This window comes from Oncorhynchus mykiss, chromosome 12 (genome assembly GCF_057628025.1).
Source record: "Oncorhynchus mykiss isolate SJ-2025 chromosome 12, ASM5762802v1, whole genome shotgun sequence".
NCBI classification, from domain to species: Eukaryota; Metazoa; Chordata; class Actinopteri; order Salmoniformes; family Salmonidae; genus Oncorhynchus; species Oncorhynchus mykiss.
Window position 1 is genome coordinate 21,095,001 of NC_143033.1, and position 15,720 is coordinate 21,110,720.

Genomic DNA, 15,720 nt, shown 5'->3' on the forward strand with positions numbered 1-15,720 from the left:
TTCAGTACAGACCTCAGCGTAGACTGCAGCCACTGCCGTCTGTCTGTCTTCCAACACCATGTTTAGACACAGAGAGCACCATAGACCCACTCGCTCCTCTACAGCCCTGTGTCAAATCGCTCTCACACGCACACACACACACACACACACCGACAGGCATACACACACACACACATGCTGTGTGTCTTTGTGAGCGCAAGGTTACAGCCATCAGCTTAACACAGAACATCTCACAAAAATTTGATTCGGTTTGTATAAATCTCTCCAATATCAGAGATATCTGAAGAGACGATACCGTCACAGATCATTTTGTGGATTAGGGATAGCTAGTAATGCCTACCAAAGTGGCTGCATGTCTTTCATCGAAGGTTCTTTCCTTCCTTTTTCTCTCTCTCGATCTCACACATTCTATTCCTCTGTCCCACACTCTCAACCCTCATGTTCTCTCTATCCTAAGCCCACTGCTCTCAAGGGTGTCCGTTACATACACTAGAAAGTGATCAAGACAAGAACCCTACAGTCACCCAAACATACCCCCCACCAAATTCTTCCTCTGAAACCACAGGTGCAGTGTTAAGCCTCCATAGAGCCAAACTTTGTTCACCCCTACACACACCCCCAGCACACTGCCCTCTGTGGTTCCCAGTCTCATGCAGTCCCACCACTGGAGCAGAACATCTGTACTGGGATCAGGTTTTGCTTGGGGATCATGAGCTGGAAGAAGGCTGGGATGGACCTACTGCTGCTCCTCAGACCATAGAACCGTAGCCCTAATGCTGCTGGGCCATAGAACCGTAGCCCTAATGCTGCTGGGCCATAGAACCGTAGCCCTAATGCTGCTGGGCCATAGAACCGTAGCCCTAATGCTGCTGGGCCTCAGACCATAGAACCGTAGCCCTAATGCTGCTGGGCCTCAGACCATAGAACCGTAGCCCTAATGCTGCTGGGCCTCAGACCATAGAACCGTAGCCCTAATGCTGCTGGGCCTCAGACCATAGAACCGTAGCCCTAATGCTGCTGGGCCATAGAACCTTAGCCCTAATGCTGCTGGGCCTCAGACCATAGAACCGTAGCCCTAATGCTGCTGGGCCTCAGACCATAGAACCGTAGCCCTAATGCTGCTGGGCCATAGAACCGTAGCCCTAATGCTGCTGGGCCTCAGACCATAGAACCGTAGCCCTAATGCTGCTGGGCCTCAGACCATAGAACCGTAGCCCTAATGCTGCTGGGCCTCAGACCATAGAACCGTAGCCCTGATGCGGCTGGGCTTCTGTACCCTGCTCTAGCCTCCACTGAACTTACAGTAGGTCTACTACTTTCAATCACTGATCCCACAATTTGACTTTAGGTAAATGGAATAGGCACAAAGAAAATGCCACCCTATAATGCCAAAGCAATTACACTGAAATAACATCTATGTAGGAAATGTTATATCACAAGAGACTGCAATCAAAATATGTTTTCAACAAATAGTTCATTTTCAGCTGTGTCTGTGTAGTGTAGAGAAACTTAAAGTGATAGAGTGACATGTTGCCATGGTGTGATCCTCTCAGGCAGTAGAGTACGGAAGGTGGGATCTGGGATAGGGAGAGGGTGAGCTGACCTTGTTTACATTGCTGAGTCTAGTAGATGATAAAGCCATTCGTTTTCTACTGCTTGTGGCCTTACGGCGTCTCCACGTTACATCCTATGTTATGTTTATCTAAAATGGATATCATTCTGAAATGCATATCATTCTAAAATGGATATCATTCTAAAATGGATATCATTCTGAAATGGAGAAATGGATATCTTTCTGAAATGCATATCATTCTAAAATGGATATCGTTCTAAAATGGATATCATTCTGAAATGGAGAAATGGATATCATTCTGAAATGGAGAAATGGATATCATTCTAAAATGGATATCATTCTGAAATGGATATCATTCTGAAATGGGTATCATTCTGAAATGGGTATCATTCTGAAATGGATATCATTCTAAAATGGATATCATTCTGAAATGGATATCATTCTGAAATGGGTATCATTCTGAAATGGATATCATTCTGAAATGGGTATCATTCTGAAATGGATTTCATTCTGAAATGGAGAAATGGATATTATTCTGAAATGGATATCATTCTGAAATGGGTATCATTCTGAAATGGATATCATTCTGAAATGGATATCATTCTGAAATGGAGAAATGGATATCTTTCTGAAATGGATATCATTCTGAAATGCATATCATTCTGAAATGGATATCATTCTGAAATGGATATCATTCTGAAATGGATATCATTCTGAAATAAATATCATTCTGAAATGGATATCATTCTGAAATGGCATCATACTGGGTCTTTCACTGGCTGGTATTCACTCCTGTCCTGCATGGCGGCAAGACTCAAGGACTATCAGCAGCCATGCCACACATACTGTCTACTACAGAACAAAATAGGCCTACATTGGGTAGTAGAACAGTCATTTGTGTAAGTTGTAACACCACACTATAAGGTCTAGGGCCTATTCAGAAAATATTATTCTTTGGGAACTTTACATCAGCCTAAATAACAGGTGGCAAATTAACCACGGTGTGAAGATTTATGAGTTACCTCCCATGTGTGCTAATTTAGAGAACCATGACTGATCTGTCCCAGCAGTACTGGAAAGAAGGCAGAGAGAGGGCTGAGGGGGAGAGGGCTGAGGGGGAGGGGCTGAGGGAGAGAGGGCTGAGGGAGAGAGGGCTGAGGGGGAGGGGCTGAGGGAGAGAGGGCTGAGGGAGAGAGGGCTGAGGGGGAGGGGCTGAGAGAAAGAGGGCTGAGGGGGAGAGGGCTGAGGGAGAGAAGGCTGGGAGAGAGAGGGCTGAGGGGTAGAGGGCAGAGAGAGGGAGGGCTGAGGGGGAGAGGTCTGAGAGGGAGAGGGCTGAGGGAGAGACGGCTGAGGGAGAGAGGGCTAAGAGGGAGAGGGTTGAGAGAGAAAGGGTTGATAGAGAGGGCTGAGGGGGAGAGGGCTGAGGGGGAGATGGCTGAGGGGGAGAGGGCTGAGAGAGAGGGCTGAGGGGGAGATAGCTGAGGGGGAGAGGGCTGAGAGAGAGGGCTGAGTGGGAGAGGGCTGAGAGAGAGGGCTGAGGGGGAGAGGGCTGAGAGAGAGGGCTGAGGAGGAGAGGGCTGAGAGAGAACTGGGTTAAGGGTAGAGGGCTGAGAAGAAGGGCTAGAAGAGAGAGAACAGACTGGGATAGACAGACAGACAGTCTGTCTCTCTGACTGACCAGACACAAGTCTTCATTCACTGCGCCCATTAAAACAGCAGTTTGGGTTGGTAGGCTGAGCTTTAAACATGAGTGGGAAACGAGAAGCAGCTGGTCTCCTGTCCTCCCAGCTCGGCCTGCTTGCCTGTCTGTCTGTCTGTCTGTCTGTCTGTCTGTCTGTCTGTCTGTCTGCCTGCCTGTCGCTCGCTGTGTGTGTGTGACAGAGAGAGAAGGTTCTGTGCTTCATGGTAGAACTGATGCCCACATGCTTCACAAAGGTGTGTCTGTGAGTGACTGCTATTTTCATTACCTTACATCAGACAGAGACAGAGACAGACAGACAGAGGGTTGAAATAGTCCATTGTCCTTACTCCTGACCTATGCGACCTAAGTCAAGTGATATACTTTGTAGATGTCTCCATTGACCGAAGTCTCCCACACTGATCATCAGTCAAGTATTTGGAGACAAACTGTTAAAGCTGCCACCAACTGAGCACTACAGCCATTTCTGTTAGCTTTTAAGCCTAGCCTTGGTACTTTATAAACAATGTAGCCACCAAGTCTCAGCACTTTATCAGCCCACAGTGCATATCAAAACCAGAAGCATAGCAGGACCATTCTCTCTACGCCAGACAATCTTGGAACATTCCAAGGTGTTTAGTGGCTTACAGTATGTGCCATTCAAGGCCATCAATGCATTTGATTATTCTCTGGTTGTTTATATGATGTTCTGTCTGCAAAGCACAATAAATAGTGTATTTCTCCTCCTGGACCCACATTGATGTATAACTGTAAAATAATAGTGCTATAACATGGAATGGGTCGGCTGATTACCCATAATTACCACATTGGGTGTAGCTCATTAGCAGCCACATAACACCTGGAAGGAGCACACCAAATGATGCTTGGTTTTATCACAGGTATCTTTTATATGAGGGGAAATCTAATTACAGTAAACAGAGAGGGGCAGAGGTTTTACAGACAGTGATTAATTAACCCCTTCTTCAGTAAACAGAGAGGGGCAGAGGTTTTACAGACAGTGATTAATTAACCCCTTCTTCAGTAAACAGAGAGGGGCAGAGGTTTTACAGACAGATATTAATTAACCCCTTCTTCAGTAAACAGAGAGGGGCAGAGGTTTTACAGACAGATATTAATTAACCCCTTCTTCAGTAAACAGAGAGGGGCAGAGGTTTTACAGACAGATATTAATTAACCTCTTCAGTAAACAGAGAGGGGCAGAGGTTTTACAGACAGATATTAATTAACCCCTTCTTCAGTAAACAGAGAGGGGCAGAGGTTTTACAGACAGATATTAATTAACCTCTTCAGTAAACAGAGAGGGGCAGAGGTTTTACAGACAGATATTAATTAACCTCTTCAGTAAACAGAGAGGGCCAGAGGTTTTACAGACAGATATTAATTAACCCCTTCTTCAGTAAACAGAGAGGGGCAGAGGTTTTACAGACATATATTAATTAACCTCTTCAGTAAACAGAGAGGGGCAGAGGTTTTACAGACAGATATTAATTAACCTCTTCAGTAAACAGAGAGGGGCAGAGGTTTTACAGACAGATATTAATTAACCCCTTCTTCAGTAAACAGAGAGGGGCAGAGGTTTTACAGACAGATATTAATTAACCTCTTCAGTAAACAGAGAGGGCCAGAGGTTTTACAGACAGATATTAATTAACCCCTTCTTCAGTAAACAGAGAGGGGCAGAGGTTTTACAGACATATATTAATTAACCTCTTCAGTAAACAGAGAGGGGCAGAGGTTTTACAGACATATATTAATTAACCTCTTCAGTAAACAGAGAGGGGCAGAGGTTTTACAGACAGATATTAATTAACCTCTTCAGTAAACAGAGAGGGGCAGAGGTTTTACAGACATATATTAATTAACCTCTTCAGTAAACAGAGAGGGGCAGAGGTTTTACAGACAGATATTAATTAACCTCTTCAGTAAACAGAGAGGGGCAGAGGTTTTACAGACAGATATTAATTAACCCCTTCTTCAGTAAACAGAGAGGGGCAGAGGTTTTACAGACAGATATTAATTAACCTCTTCAGTAAACAGAGAGGGGCAGAGGTTTTACATACATATATTAATTAACCTCTTCAGTAAACAGAGAGGGGCAGAGGTTTTACAGACATATATTAATTAACCTCTTCAGTAAACAGAGAGGGGCAGAGGTTTTACAGACATATATTAATTAACCTCTTCAGTAAACAGAGAGGGGCAGAGGTTTTACAGACAGATATTAATTAACCTCTTCAGTAAACAGAGAGGGGCAGAGGTTTTACAGACAGATATTAATTAACCCCTTCTTCAGTAAACAGAGAGGGGCAGAGGTTTTACAGACAGATATTAATTAACCTCTTCAGTAAACAGAGAGGGGCAGAGGTTTTACATACATATATTAATTAACCTCTTCAGTAAACAGAGAGGGGCAGAGGTTTTACAGACATATATTAATTAACCTCTTCAGTAAACAGAGAGGGGCAGAGGTTTTACAGACATATATTAATTAACCTCTTCAGTAAACAGAGAGGGGCAGAGGTTTTACAGACAGATATTAATTAACCTCTTCAGTAAACAGAGAGGGGCAGAGGTTTTACAGACAGATATTAATTAACCTCTTCAGTAAACAGAGAGGGGCAGAGGTTTTACAGACATATATTAATTAACCTCTTCAGTAAACAGAGAGGGGCAGAGGTTTTACAGACAGATATTAATTAACCCCTTCTTCAGTAAACAGAGAGGGCCAGAGGTTTTACAGACAGATATTAATTAACCCCTTCTTCAGTAAACAGAGAGGGGCAGAGGTTTTACAGACAGATATTAATTAACCCCTTCTTCAGTAAACAGAGAGGGGCAGAGGTTTTACAGACAGATATTAATTAACCCCTTCTTCAGTAAACAGAGAGGGGCAGAGGTTTTACAGACAGATATTAATTAACCCCTTCTTACAGGCAATCATTTCAAAAACAAACTCAATGAAACTTGACAGTCACAGCTATTTTAGATTTGCAAGGGTGAGGTGTGTGTGGGGTGTGTGTGTGTGTGTGTGTGTGTGTGTACAGTGCATTCGTAAAGTATTCAGACCCCTTCACTTTTTCCACATTTTGTTACATTACAGCCTTATTCTAAAATGGATTCAAATGTTTTTCCCCCTCATCAATATAAACATAATACCCCATAATGACAAAGCAAAAACTGTTTTTTAGAAATTGTATTAAAAATTAAAAACGGAAATATAACATTTACATAAGTACTCAGACCCTTTACTCAGTACTTTGGTGAAGCATCTTTGGCAGTGATTACAGCCTCGGGTCTTCTTGGGTATGACGGTACAAGCATGGCACACCTGTATTTGGGGAGTTTCTCCCATTCTTCTCTGCAGATCCTCTCAAGCGCTGCCAAGCTTGTAGCGTCATACCCAAGAAGACTCAAGGCTGTAATCGCTGCCAAAGGTGCTTCCATTTTAGAATAAGGCTGTAATACAACAAAATGTGGAATAAGTCAAGGGGTCTGAATACTTTCCTGAATACACTGCATGTGTACCTTTTAGTTATAAAGCTTGACACCCAACTGTGTTCTTAACAAATGTGTGACGACTGTCTCAAAGTCCAACACCACACCATACACCACACCATACACCACACCATACACCACACCATACCATACACAGGAAGACAACAGAAGTTTTATAGACTAATTAATACAAAACCTTCCCCATTCAAAAGACACCAGCTATAGTATAACAGAAGCTTATGCATATGTAAACTAGGTTTGCTCAAAATGATTGACACTTGTTGCTCTGCACAAACAAATGCAAATATCCATGATTAACTCCACATAATCAATATCTTTCTCCAAGTTGATAGCCTTTGAAACAGGAGCGATGACAATGAGCGTAATCTTCCCCAGCCAGACCTCCAGCCGTGGATCCCCTGCAGTCCATCACAAAGCTTTCAGTGGCATTCATTGAAAATGACAACTGGCTGTCCATCTTAAAGCAATTCAAAACATGAAAAGGGGGAGGAGGGGGGGTGGGGGGCAGATGACTGCTAATGCTCACATGCTAGACCCGGTGGAGATCATAATAGAGTTGCCCCTTCATAAATACCACTGGGCAAAAAATAGACCCACAGCCAACCTCCCAATGAGTCTGTGCACCTCCTCACCCCAACAATACAGAAAGCAAACCTGCCTGCAGTTTGTGAAAACATGCCTTTGCTCAATAAATCAAAGTGTCTAACTCTGCAGTACTCTACCACTAGGTTAGGGAACATCACAAAAAGAGGACAACTTATTAATAACTAGATTAATAGACTTGCATTCAATATGTCAGGAATCAAACTATATAACCACCAATCAGACAATCAGTTAAAGACCATGCTGAAGTTTGTTATAAGTTAGCACAGACAGACAGACAGACAGACAGACAGACAGACAGTCCTGCAGTAACAGCAATGCAGTAGATAGTCGTGTATTGGGCTACTCACCATCAGTCCCGGGTCTCAGTGAAGCCAGTCCAGTCACCAGCAGTACAGTCCTCCAGGCCCATCCCCACGGCAACCACACAGCCACCATCCTACTGTTCTGTACCATCGCACGCACAATCCCTGAGACACTAGCTGGCAACACAGCTCGCCACTACGCAGAGAGGATGTGTGTGTGACTCTACGTGAGTGAGTGCCAGTCCCCCTCTGTCTCTTCTGCGATCTCAGGAACTCCTCACAACACACTGCCACCCTGCAGCCTCCAGCGCTATGCACTGACAGCCTGGGAGAGAGAGGAAGAGAGAGAGAGAGGAGAGGAGGAGGAGGAGGAGGAGGGAGTTACTCAGTTGCTCTCTGTCACAGCGTTGTTTGACCAGCCTTTTCTCTGAACACCTTGTGGGGAGAACAACAGAGGTACAGCTAAGCCTCCCTGGACCCCACCACACACACACACACACACAGACGCAAACACACATGCAAACACACACACATAAATACGCACTGGCACACATACACTCACGTTCAAAAAGTAGGAGATTGGCAGAGGGGCAAAAGAGGGCAGCAAGGGGAGTAGTGGAGATAAAGTTGGGTTGAATGGGGTCTGTGAAAGGGCATATATAAAACCAGTTTGTCCTCTGAAGACAGAGACACAGAGAGGCTGAAAGCATGGAGGATGAGAGGGAAAGTAAGAATGTTTCTCATAGATTCAAGGCAATGTGTTTTTGTTACTTCTTCCAGTGGAAGAAGTGCCGTTGTATCTCAGAATATCTCTGGGGTCCAGGAGAGAAGCTCCTGTGTGTGACAGCTCATCTCAGACCAGTTACAGAGCAGTAGGCAAAGTGTGAAGCAAACACACACGGCCTGACACACACGCCCGTACACATTGACAAAAGCTCTTCACAGGTCATGTGATTATCACCCACACCTCCAGCTAGCAACACACCCCCCTCTCTCACCAATCCACTTATATATACACACACACACACACACACACACACACACACACACACACACACACACACACACACACACACACACACAAACACACACACACACACACACACACACACACTGCCTCCCAATTGGACCAAATTCCACCAGGCAGCACAATACTTTCTGTGAGTTATAACCTTAAAAGGATTAGCCTAACTATTACCAAGATTATATCATGTTTGCTAGAGTGCCCCTCAAAACAGTTCGCTGTGGTGTGAAGGTGCAACAGGGCCAAATAACATACGGTGTCATTCTATGCCGTGATTTTGTGGAGGGTGTGTGTTTAACAACGGGAGATAAAAAAAATCTGTGGTCCAAATGGTGGGGTGAGCGGTAGGTAGCCAAATAAAGACAATAACAGCTGCCATACTGTCCTGATGGCAGTGGAGAATGTGGTTAGAGGAAAAACAACCATGGAAAACCAACCAAATGGGCTGATCTTCTCCTACACCTGTTATGTCTCCATAAGGACCTCTGTGAACAGCAGCTTGAATCCCCTTCTCTCCTGGCCAGGATAGGAGGCTTTTCTCCCAGCCAGGATAGGGGGCTTCTCTCCCAGCCAGGATAGGGGGATTCTCTCCCAGCCAGGATAGGGGGCTTCTCTCCCAGCCTGGATAGGGGGATTCTCTCCCAGCCTGGATAGGGGGCTTCTCTCCCAGCCTGGATAGGGGGCTTCTCACCCAGCCTGGATAGGGGGCTTCTTTCCCATTCAGGATAGGGGACAGGACAGGGGGTCAGTAGACAAGGGCTGTAGTCTGGAACTCTTTCCCTGCAAGGCTGTATGTCTATCTGTCACTCCTGATTTGCGCAGCGCTCTGGATTAAATGTGATAAGTCTGCCTTTCCTGGAGCACGAGTGCATGAGGAGGGATGTGAACGGGTCAGCGCACCTCACACACCCCCTCTGAGCTGCATCAAACGCACAGCGTGGAGTCCCCCTGCCCTGATCAAGCAGCCGCGAAGAACCAGGGAGATGTGAGGGGGTTTGGGGGGTAAGGGGCGCAGCAGGTGGGGGTGGTTGGTGGGGGTCTGGTCGGGCAGATAAAGGAGTTTTGGAAGTAGCGGCGGGCTGGTGGGCTGGCTGGTGTTTTGAGATGTTAAATTAACCCTTTCTATCCTGACCGCTTTCACTATTGCTTTGATTCCTCTGCTGAGCTCCAAACCGCAGGTCCACTTTTCAAGTCTTGTTCCATATAGCCAGCCATCTGTTGGTTAGGTTTCTTAAGAAGAACCATCTGTCAGCACCTTGACAGCTTCATGCAACCACACTGTTATTAGCTGTTGCTCTCCAACTAAACCCTGATCAGTGAAACAGGAGTATTTGCTTGGACATGCAAAGCACCTGTATACAACAGCTTGACTCATTTGGCTGGTACTTGGTGTCATTGTTGGTTATCACTACCACCCACAAATATGAGAACAGTTGTAAAAAAACATATTAGCAGTAATGTGGCATGAAAATATGCCCAGCTTCTCAAAATTCAAAAAGGAAAACTTTGAGACAAAACACCTTTTGTCATACTGCAAGTAAAATTGTGAAGAATAACCTCACCACTAAGCCATGGCAACAAAAAGCCGTGACAACAACCCAGATGATTAAATTACAATGGGCCAGCGAAGGAATGCGTGTCATGAGCAATGTTCCGCCGACGGCCACACTGACCCCGGGCTCCGTGAGAAATGGGGGGGGGGGGGGGGGGGGGGGGGGTGGGGGGGGAATTTGCCCGAGGCCTCAGAAAAATCGGGGGATTTTCGGCAGCTCAGTGGTTAAACTTGCTGCTGTCACAGAATCTTGGGCTGAATTTTCACCGTTTATTACCGTGGCAACACAGCTGCCTGGAGCAGGGAGCCCAATCAGTGTGCAGGGATGGAGAGGACTGCGACATCATGTTTATCCCAAGGCCAGACAGTGAGACGTACCTCCTTTTGTGGAGCGCTCATCATCCTCATTTCACATGAAGAACACTGAGATCTTGTTAAATACACCCAGCTCCCATCTCCCATCAGGCTCCTGGTTTTTCTATAGAGCCAAGTTTGTGGGATAATAACCAATGCTGTTAAAATGTTTTTTAAATAAAACGTATCCACCTGCTTTGGCAGTTTGACACGATATCAGTTTCAGAAGCAGCATCGTTAGTGTATGACGCAGCACTCTCTAAATCATTATGTGGATCCCATATATAAATGATATCCCATTTAAATGTGACCCCCCCCCCCTCCTTCTCTCCAGTCCACAGCTCTCCTCTCCTGCAGAGTCTCATCCAGAGAGAAAAGAAAGAACCTTATGAATATGCAAGAGCCACACAATGGCACAGCACAGAGATTATACTGCGATTTAAGCTTTGAAGTCCAAAAGAAAGAGTGAGTAGAAAGAAAATCTAACTTTATTGAAGGACAGTAAAGGACTGTCACAGCAAGGCTCTCTCTCTCTGTGAGGGAGCTGCGGAAAGCACTTATATTTCTGCAGATGATAATGGATAAGACTCGTCCGCAAACCCATTCCACAAGACAATGATAGCTGGCCTTAATTCTGAGATTCTGTATTCAGCAGTTCTGAAATAAAAACACAATTGAGTTGAGAACACAATATGGAACGAGAAACAAGGTCTTAGTATACAGAAGGACAGAACAGTTTTTCCAATTGTCATTTCTGAAAATAAAACTGAATGCCACCAACTTCAAATGCAATTGGGGCCATTTAGTCGACTGGTCGATTGTTTGGTTGATAGGCTGTTAGTCGACCAACATTTCTTTAGACCAGCAGCAGCCCCCCCCCAAAATCACTCTAAGACATGTGCTACTGAAATTGGATATGGTTATATTACGTAGGAACAATGGTGCAACACTAATAAAAATATGATTATTTTATAACAGATGCGCTTTCTCACATGATGGATAACAGTGACTCTCCACGGTTCTGAAACATGTCAGTGCGCTGCTGAGTTAACCAGGATATTGGTGTAGAGAACAAAGCTGTGGAGGCAGCAGCGGAGTTAGAAGATGAGAAAACAGCCATTGCCTTAATTGGCTAAAAGTGAGGAGAGGAAACCACAAGTTAATTAGGTCTATAATCAACAGCCTAACTATTAAATGTGCCTGGCTTTATAAATCATCCATATACTGTATATCTACAGAAATAAGACAGATCCTGCTTCTGTTGCCTGTTTGAGTGTTTGTGAGCACCAACCACAACATGTTGGATAAACAACTTTACACATTCGGCTGTTTTAAAAAAAGGCTTTACTTTAAAAAAATGTTTTAGAACAGCCTCTCTGGTATTATTTATAATTGATTTAGTGTTGTTTACACGGTTCCAAATTGTCTGAAAGTTACATTTATAATAACCATAGCTATTATTGTTATGATCATCATTATTATATTAATAAGTCATGTCATTATCATTAGTAGGCTTAGTATGTCAGCCTTGTATAAACACCATTGAGCTGTAGAGCATTCTGTTTCGTCTTAATACCGTAACTTACTTAGGCCTATATTTAAATACTTCTATAAGCTATAGTATCAATCATTCATTATACAAGTTATTCAAGATTTTAGTTTTAAAATAAAATAACAAAGCAACCCTTGAATAATTATCGTAAGCAATAAATAAACCTTCCCATTTTGGAATTTGCATTCATGAATGAATGCGACTGGTTTTAGAATTTGCTGTAATAAAGGCGGTACAACAGACTCTCTGGTATCATTTATTTTACTCTCTTTACTCTCTCGCTTATCATTTATTTTAGTGTTGTTTACATTGTTCCAAACGGTCAGATAAATTATATTGTAAGCTAAAGGCACATGTTTGGGACATAATATACACGCAGCGCTGGCTCCTTACCTTATTTTTCTTGATCTCCAGTATTTTCCACACACCGGGGTGGCAGGTAGCCTCATGGTTAGAGCGTTGGGCCAGTAACCGAAAGGTTGCTAGATTGAATCCTCGTGCTGACAAGGTCAAAATCTGTCGTTCTGCCCCTGAACAAGGCAGTTAACACACTGTTCCATTGTAAATAAGAATTTGTTCTTAACTGACTTGCCTAGTTAAATAAAGGTTCAATTGAAATACAAAAAATCTGACTTCCCTTTACCTTCTGAGCAACCAGTAAACATTCCCCCTGTTTTGTGTTTATTTGTCACATCCTCTGCATCCATTTTGTTGTCACATGTGTTACGGTGTTCAGAGTTTGTTATAACCAATTTAGTGATGTGATTATGATATGCTATAGGATAGGCCCTATTGGTCACGTGCATGCGATGCTTCAGTAACACGGACAGAGCGATAAACACTGTTGATGTTATGAGGTGGTCGCTGCAGCAGGGAGGAGAGAAAGACAACACTATAAACACTGTTGATGTTATGAGGTGGTCGCTGCAGCAGGGAGGAGAGAAAGACAACACTATAAACACTGTTGATGTTATGAGGTGGTCGCTGCAGCAGGGAGGAGAGAAAGACAACACTATAAACACTGTTGATGTTATGAGGTGGTCGCTGCAGCAGGGAGGAGAGAAAGACAACACTATAAACACTGTTGATGTTATGAGGTGGTCGCTGCAGCAGGGAGGAGAGAAAGACAACACTATAAACACTGTTGATGTTATGAGGTGGTCGCTGCAGCAGGGAGGAGAAAAAGACAACAGGTGCTAGTCACACAGTCACTCACTGTCATTGTTTTAACACAATCAAATCAATTGCAGGTCGGACTCCCTCTAGTCATTTGAATTATGATATATTCATTATTTAATAAAACACTGTGATTAAAGTATGAGACAAGCTCACTGCGTATAGTTGATTTGATTTAAACAAATAGGATGTGTCTATATATGGAAAAATACATATTTGAACATTTCAACCAATCAATTGGTTGAAAGAACAGACAACACTCAGTCGACCAATATTTTTTTCAGTTGGGGACAGCCCTAAATACAATTCACTAAACTGCTTTTGGGAAGGAAATGTAAACCGCTATGTCATGTATCATTTAGAAAAGACACCTGCATGCAAATATTCACAACGCAAGTCAATAATTACAGTGATTGAGTGAACCTACATGTACATATTCCCTCAATTACTGTGACTAACCTGTTCCCCCGCACAGTGACTCTGTACCGGTACACACTGTATATTTTATTGTTGCTCTTTAATTATTTGTAATTTATCTATTTAAAAAAAATATATTAATTGTTTACTTCAGTTTATTTAGTAAATACTTTCTTAACACTTATGTTTTCTTAAAACTGCAATGTTGGATAAGGGCTTGTAAGTAAGCATTTCACTGTAAGGTCTACACCTGTCAACACCTGTTTGGCGCATGTGGCAAATACAATTTGATTTGATTGATATATGATTCCAACTAAAATATTTGAAGATGATCTGTTCTAGATTAAAGTAGTACAATGTGTATCTATGTGTCAGTTTATTGCATAATTGCATAAGAAAACCCATGCAGAGACAAAAGTTATAATTAAGTCTAAGGTGCAGTGGGTGTTGACTGACTGACAGACAAGGGCCCGGGCCCACACACTTCCTGTGAGCTGAATGCCTGCAGTCCTACACTGGGCTGTATAAATGTCATGACGTTGGTTGGTGATGCTCGTAAACATCTCACCTGCGTGCGCACACACACACACACACACACACACACACACACACACACACACACACACACACACACACACACACACACACACACACACACACAAACACACACATCCGGGCCAGGCAAGTTCCCTACACAGAGCTTACATTACTGAATGTTTCCATTATAAACACTGAGAAAACAAACAAGGCCAACATCTGAATAAGCATTCATAAAACCTACTCAAAGGTAGAGGATGTAGAACGTTACTTCAGACACTTCTCAACAATGCAAGAAGGCACAAGGTAAACCCCGGTATTAGACTATGTTGTAACTGCTAATTGAGTTATTGGTCCTACATTGGTATGAAATGGGTTACAGCCCAACCATAAAGAAAGAGCCTGGGAGACTGGGAGGAAGAAATTGGTGTGTTTCTTTGTATTAATCTGTGAAATTTCTCTGTAGCTAAAACAATAGCTGGAATAATTACAGTTTGGTAGCAGCATTTATAAAACATGAACCGTACAGTCTATTGGGTGACGAGACAGATTTCCTCTGCTGCCCAGGGGAAGAGGCTGGACAAGCCGCTACAGTGAGTCACTCTCTTAAAGGGCTTCTGTAGACAGTGGTGTAAGAGGGCCATCCTACCTGCAGCTGTAAAGCCCATCCGGCATGTCCAAGACTACTGTGAATTAGGACGTGTCTACGTCTCAGGGCACTTTTACTACACAGACACTTGACTGTGTTTCTTACATATCCCTAATTGGTTGATAGACACGTCTACAGAAAACATAGAAAGTCTGTGTAAACGTTCTCTCTACAGTGATATGGTACATTTTTACATTGACATTGTTGTAAAGTGAGAGTATGAAGTGTTATAAATTATACGTGGAAGAATAACATATTATTCCATCGTTTGGTTTCCATTTGTTTATTGGCCCATTTGTTCAGGAGGAATGTGTTGGTTGCTCCAAGACAGAGGGAAGGAAGAAAGGAGGTGAAAAGCAAGGGAACAGTGGAAGATGGAAAGGGGAAGTTATTTCACGTCAGGCTGACAGTTGTGAGATTCCAGTCGTAGCAAACACTGACTCAGGATCAGCTGTCGAGCTGTCAACCAGCCTCATTTCCCAATCATGAAATGTTGCTTTCTGTAAGGCCCTGGAGCATAGTCTAGTGGCGTTTGTGACTCAACTGAACAAATATGTCACACACAGGAAGTGGGTCCTTTTTACTGGTCCCACCACAAGTGCTCTAAATAAAAAAAGCATGTTGAGACGGCAAATTATCTCAGGTCAAATGTAACTCAGCTCTCTCGAATTACCTCTAAAATGTCAAATTATTTAAATCTAGTGGATACTCCTCTACCCAGAAACTGACAAAACAATACGTGGTGCCTGGGTAGTGTTAACAA

At 43.5% G+C, this 15,720-nt stretch overlaps 1 protein-coding gene across 2 annotated transcripts in view; it reads right to left on the bottom strand.

Annotated features, from left to right (window-relative positions):
* The window catches only part of LOC110536815 (bone morphogenetic protein receptor type-1B), a 115,996-nt gene that overhangs the window by 29,909 nt on the left and 70,367 nt on the right, over positions 1-15,720 (bottom strand). For both annotated transcript variants that reach the window (XM_036937169.2, XM_090191976.1), the window contains one exon: positions 7,742-8,021. In XM_036937169.2, coding sequence (XP_036793064.1) covers positions 7,742-7,847 — 106 coding nt within the window. In that variant the 5' untranslated portion in view covers positions 7,848-8,021. Of the gene's footprint in view, positions 1-7,741; positions 8,022-15,720 lie in introns of those variants that run through there.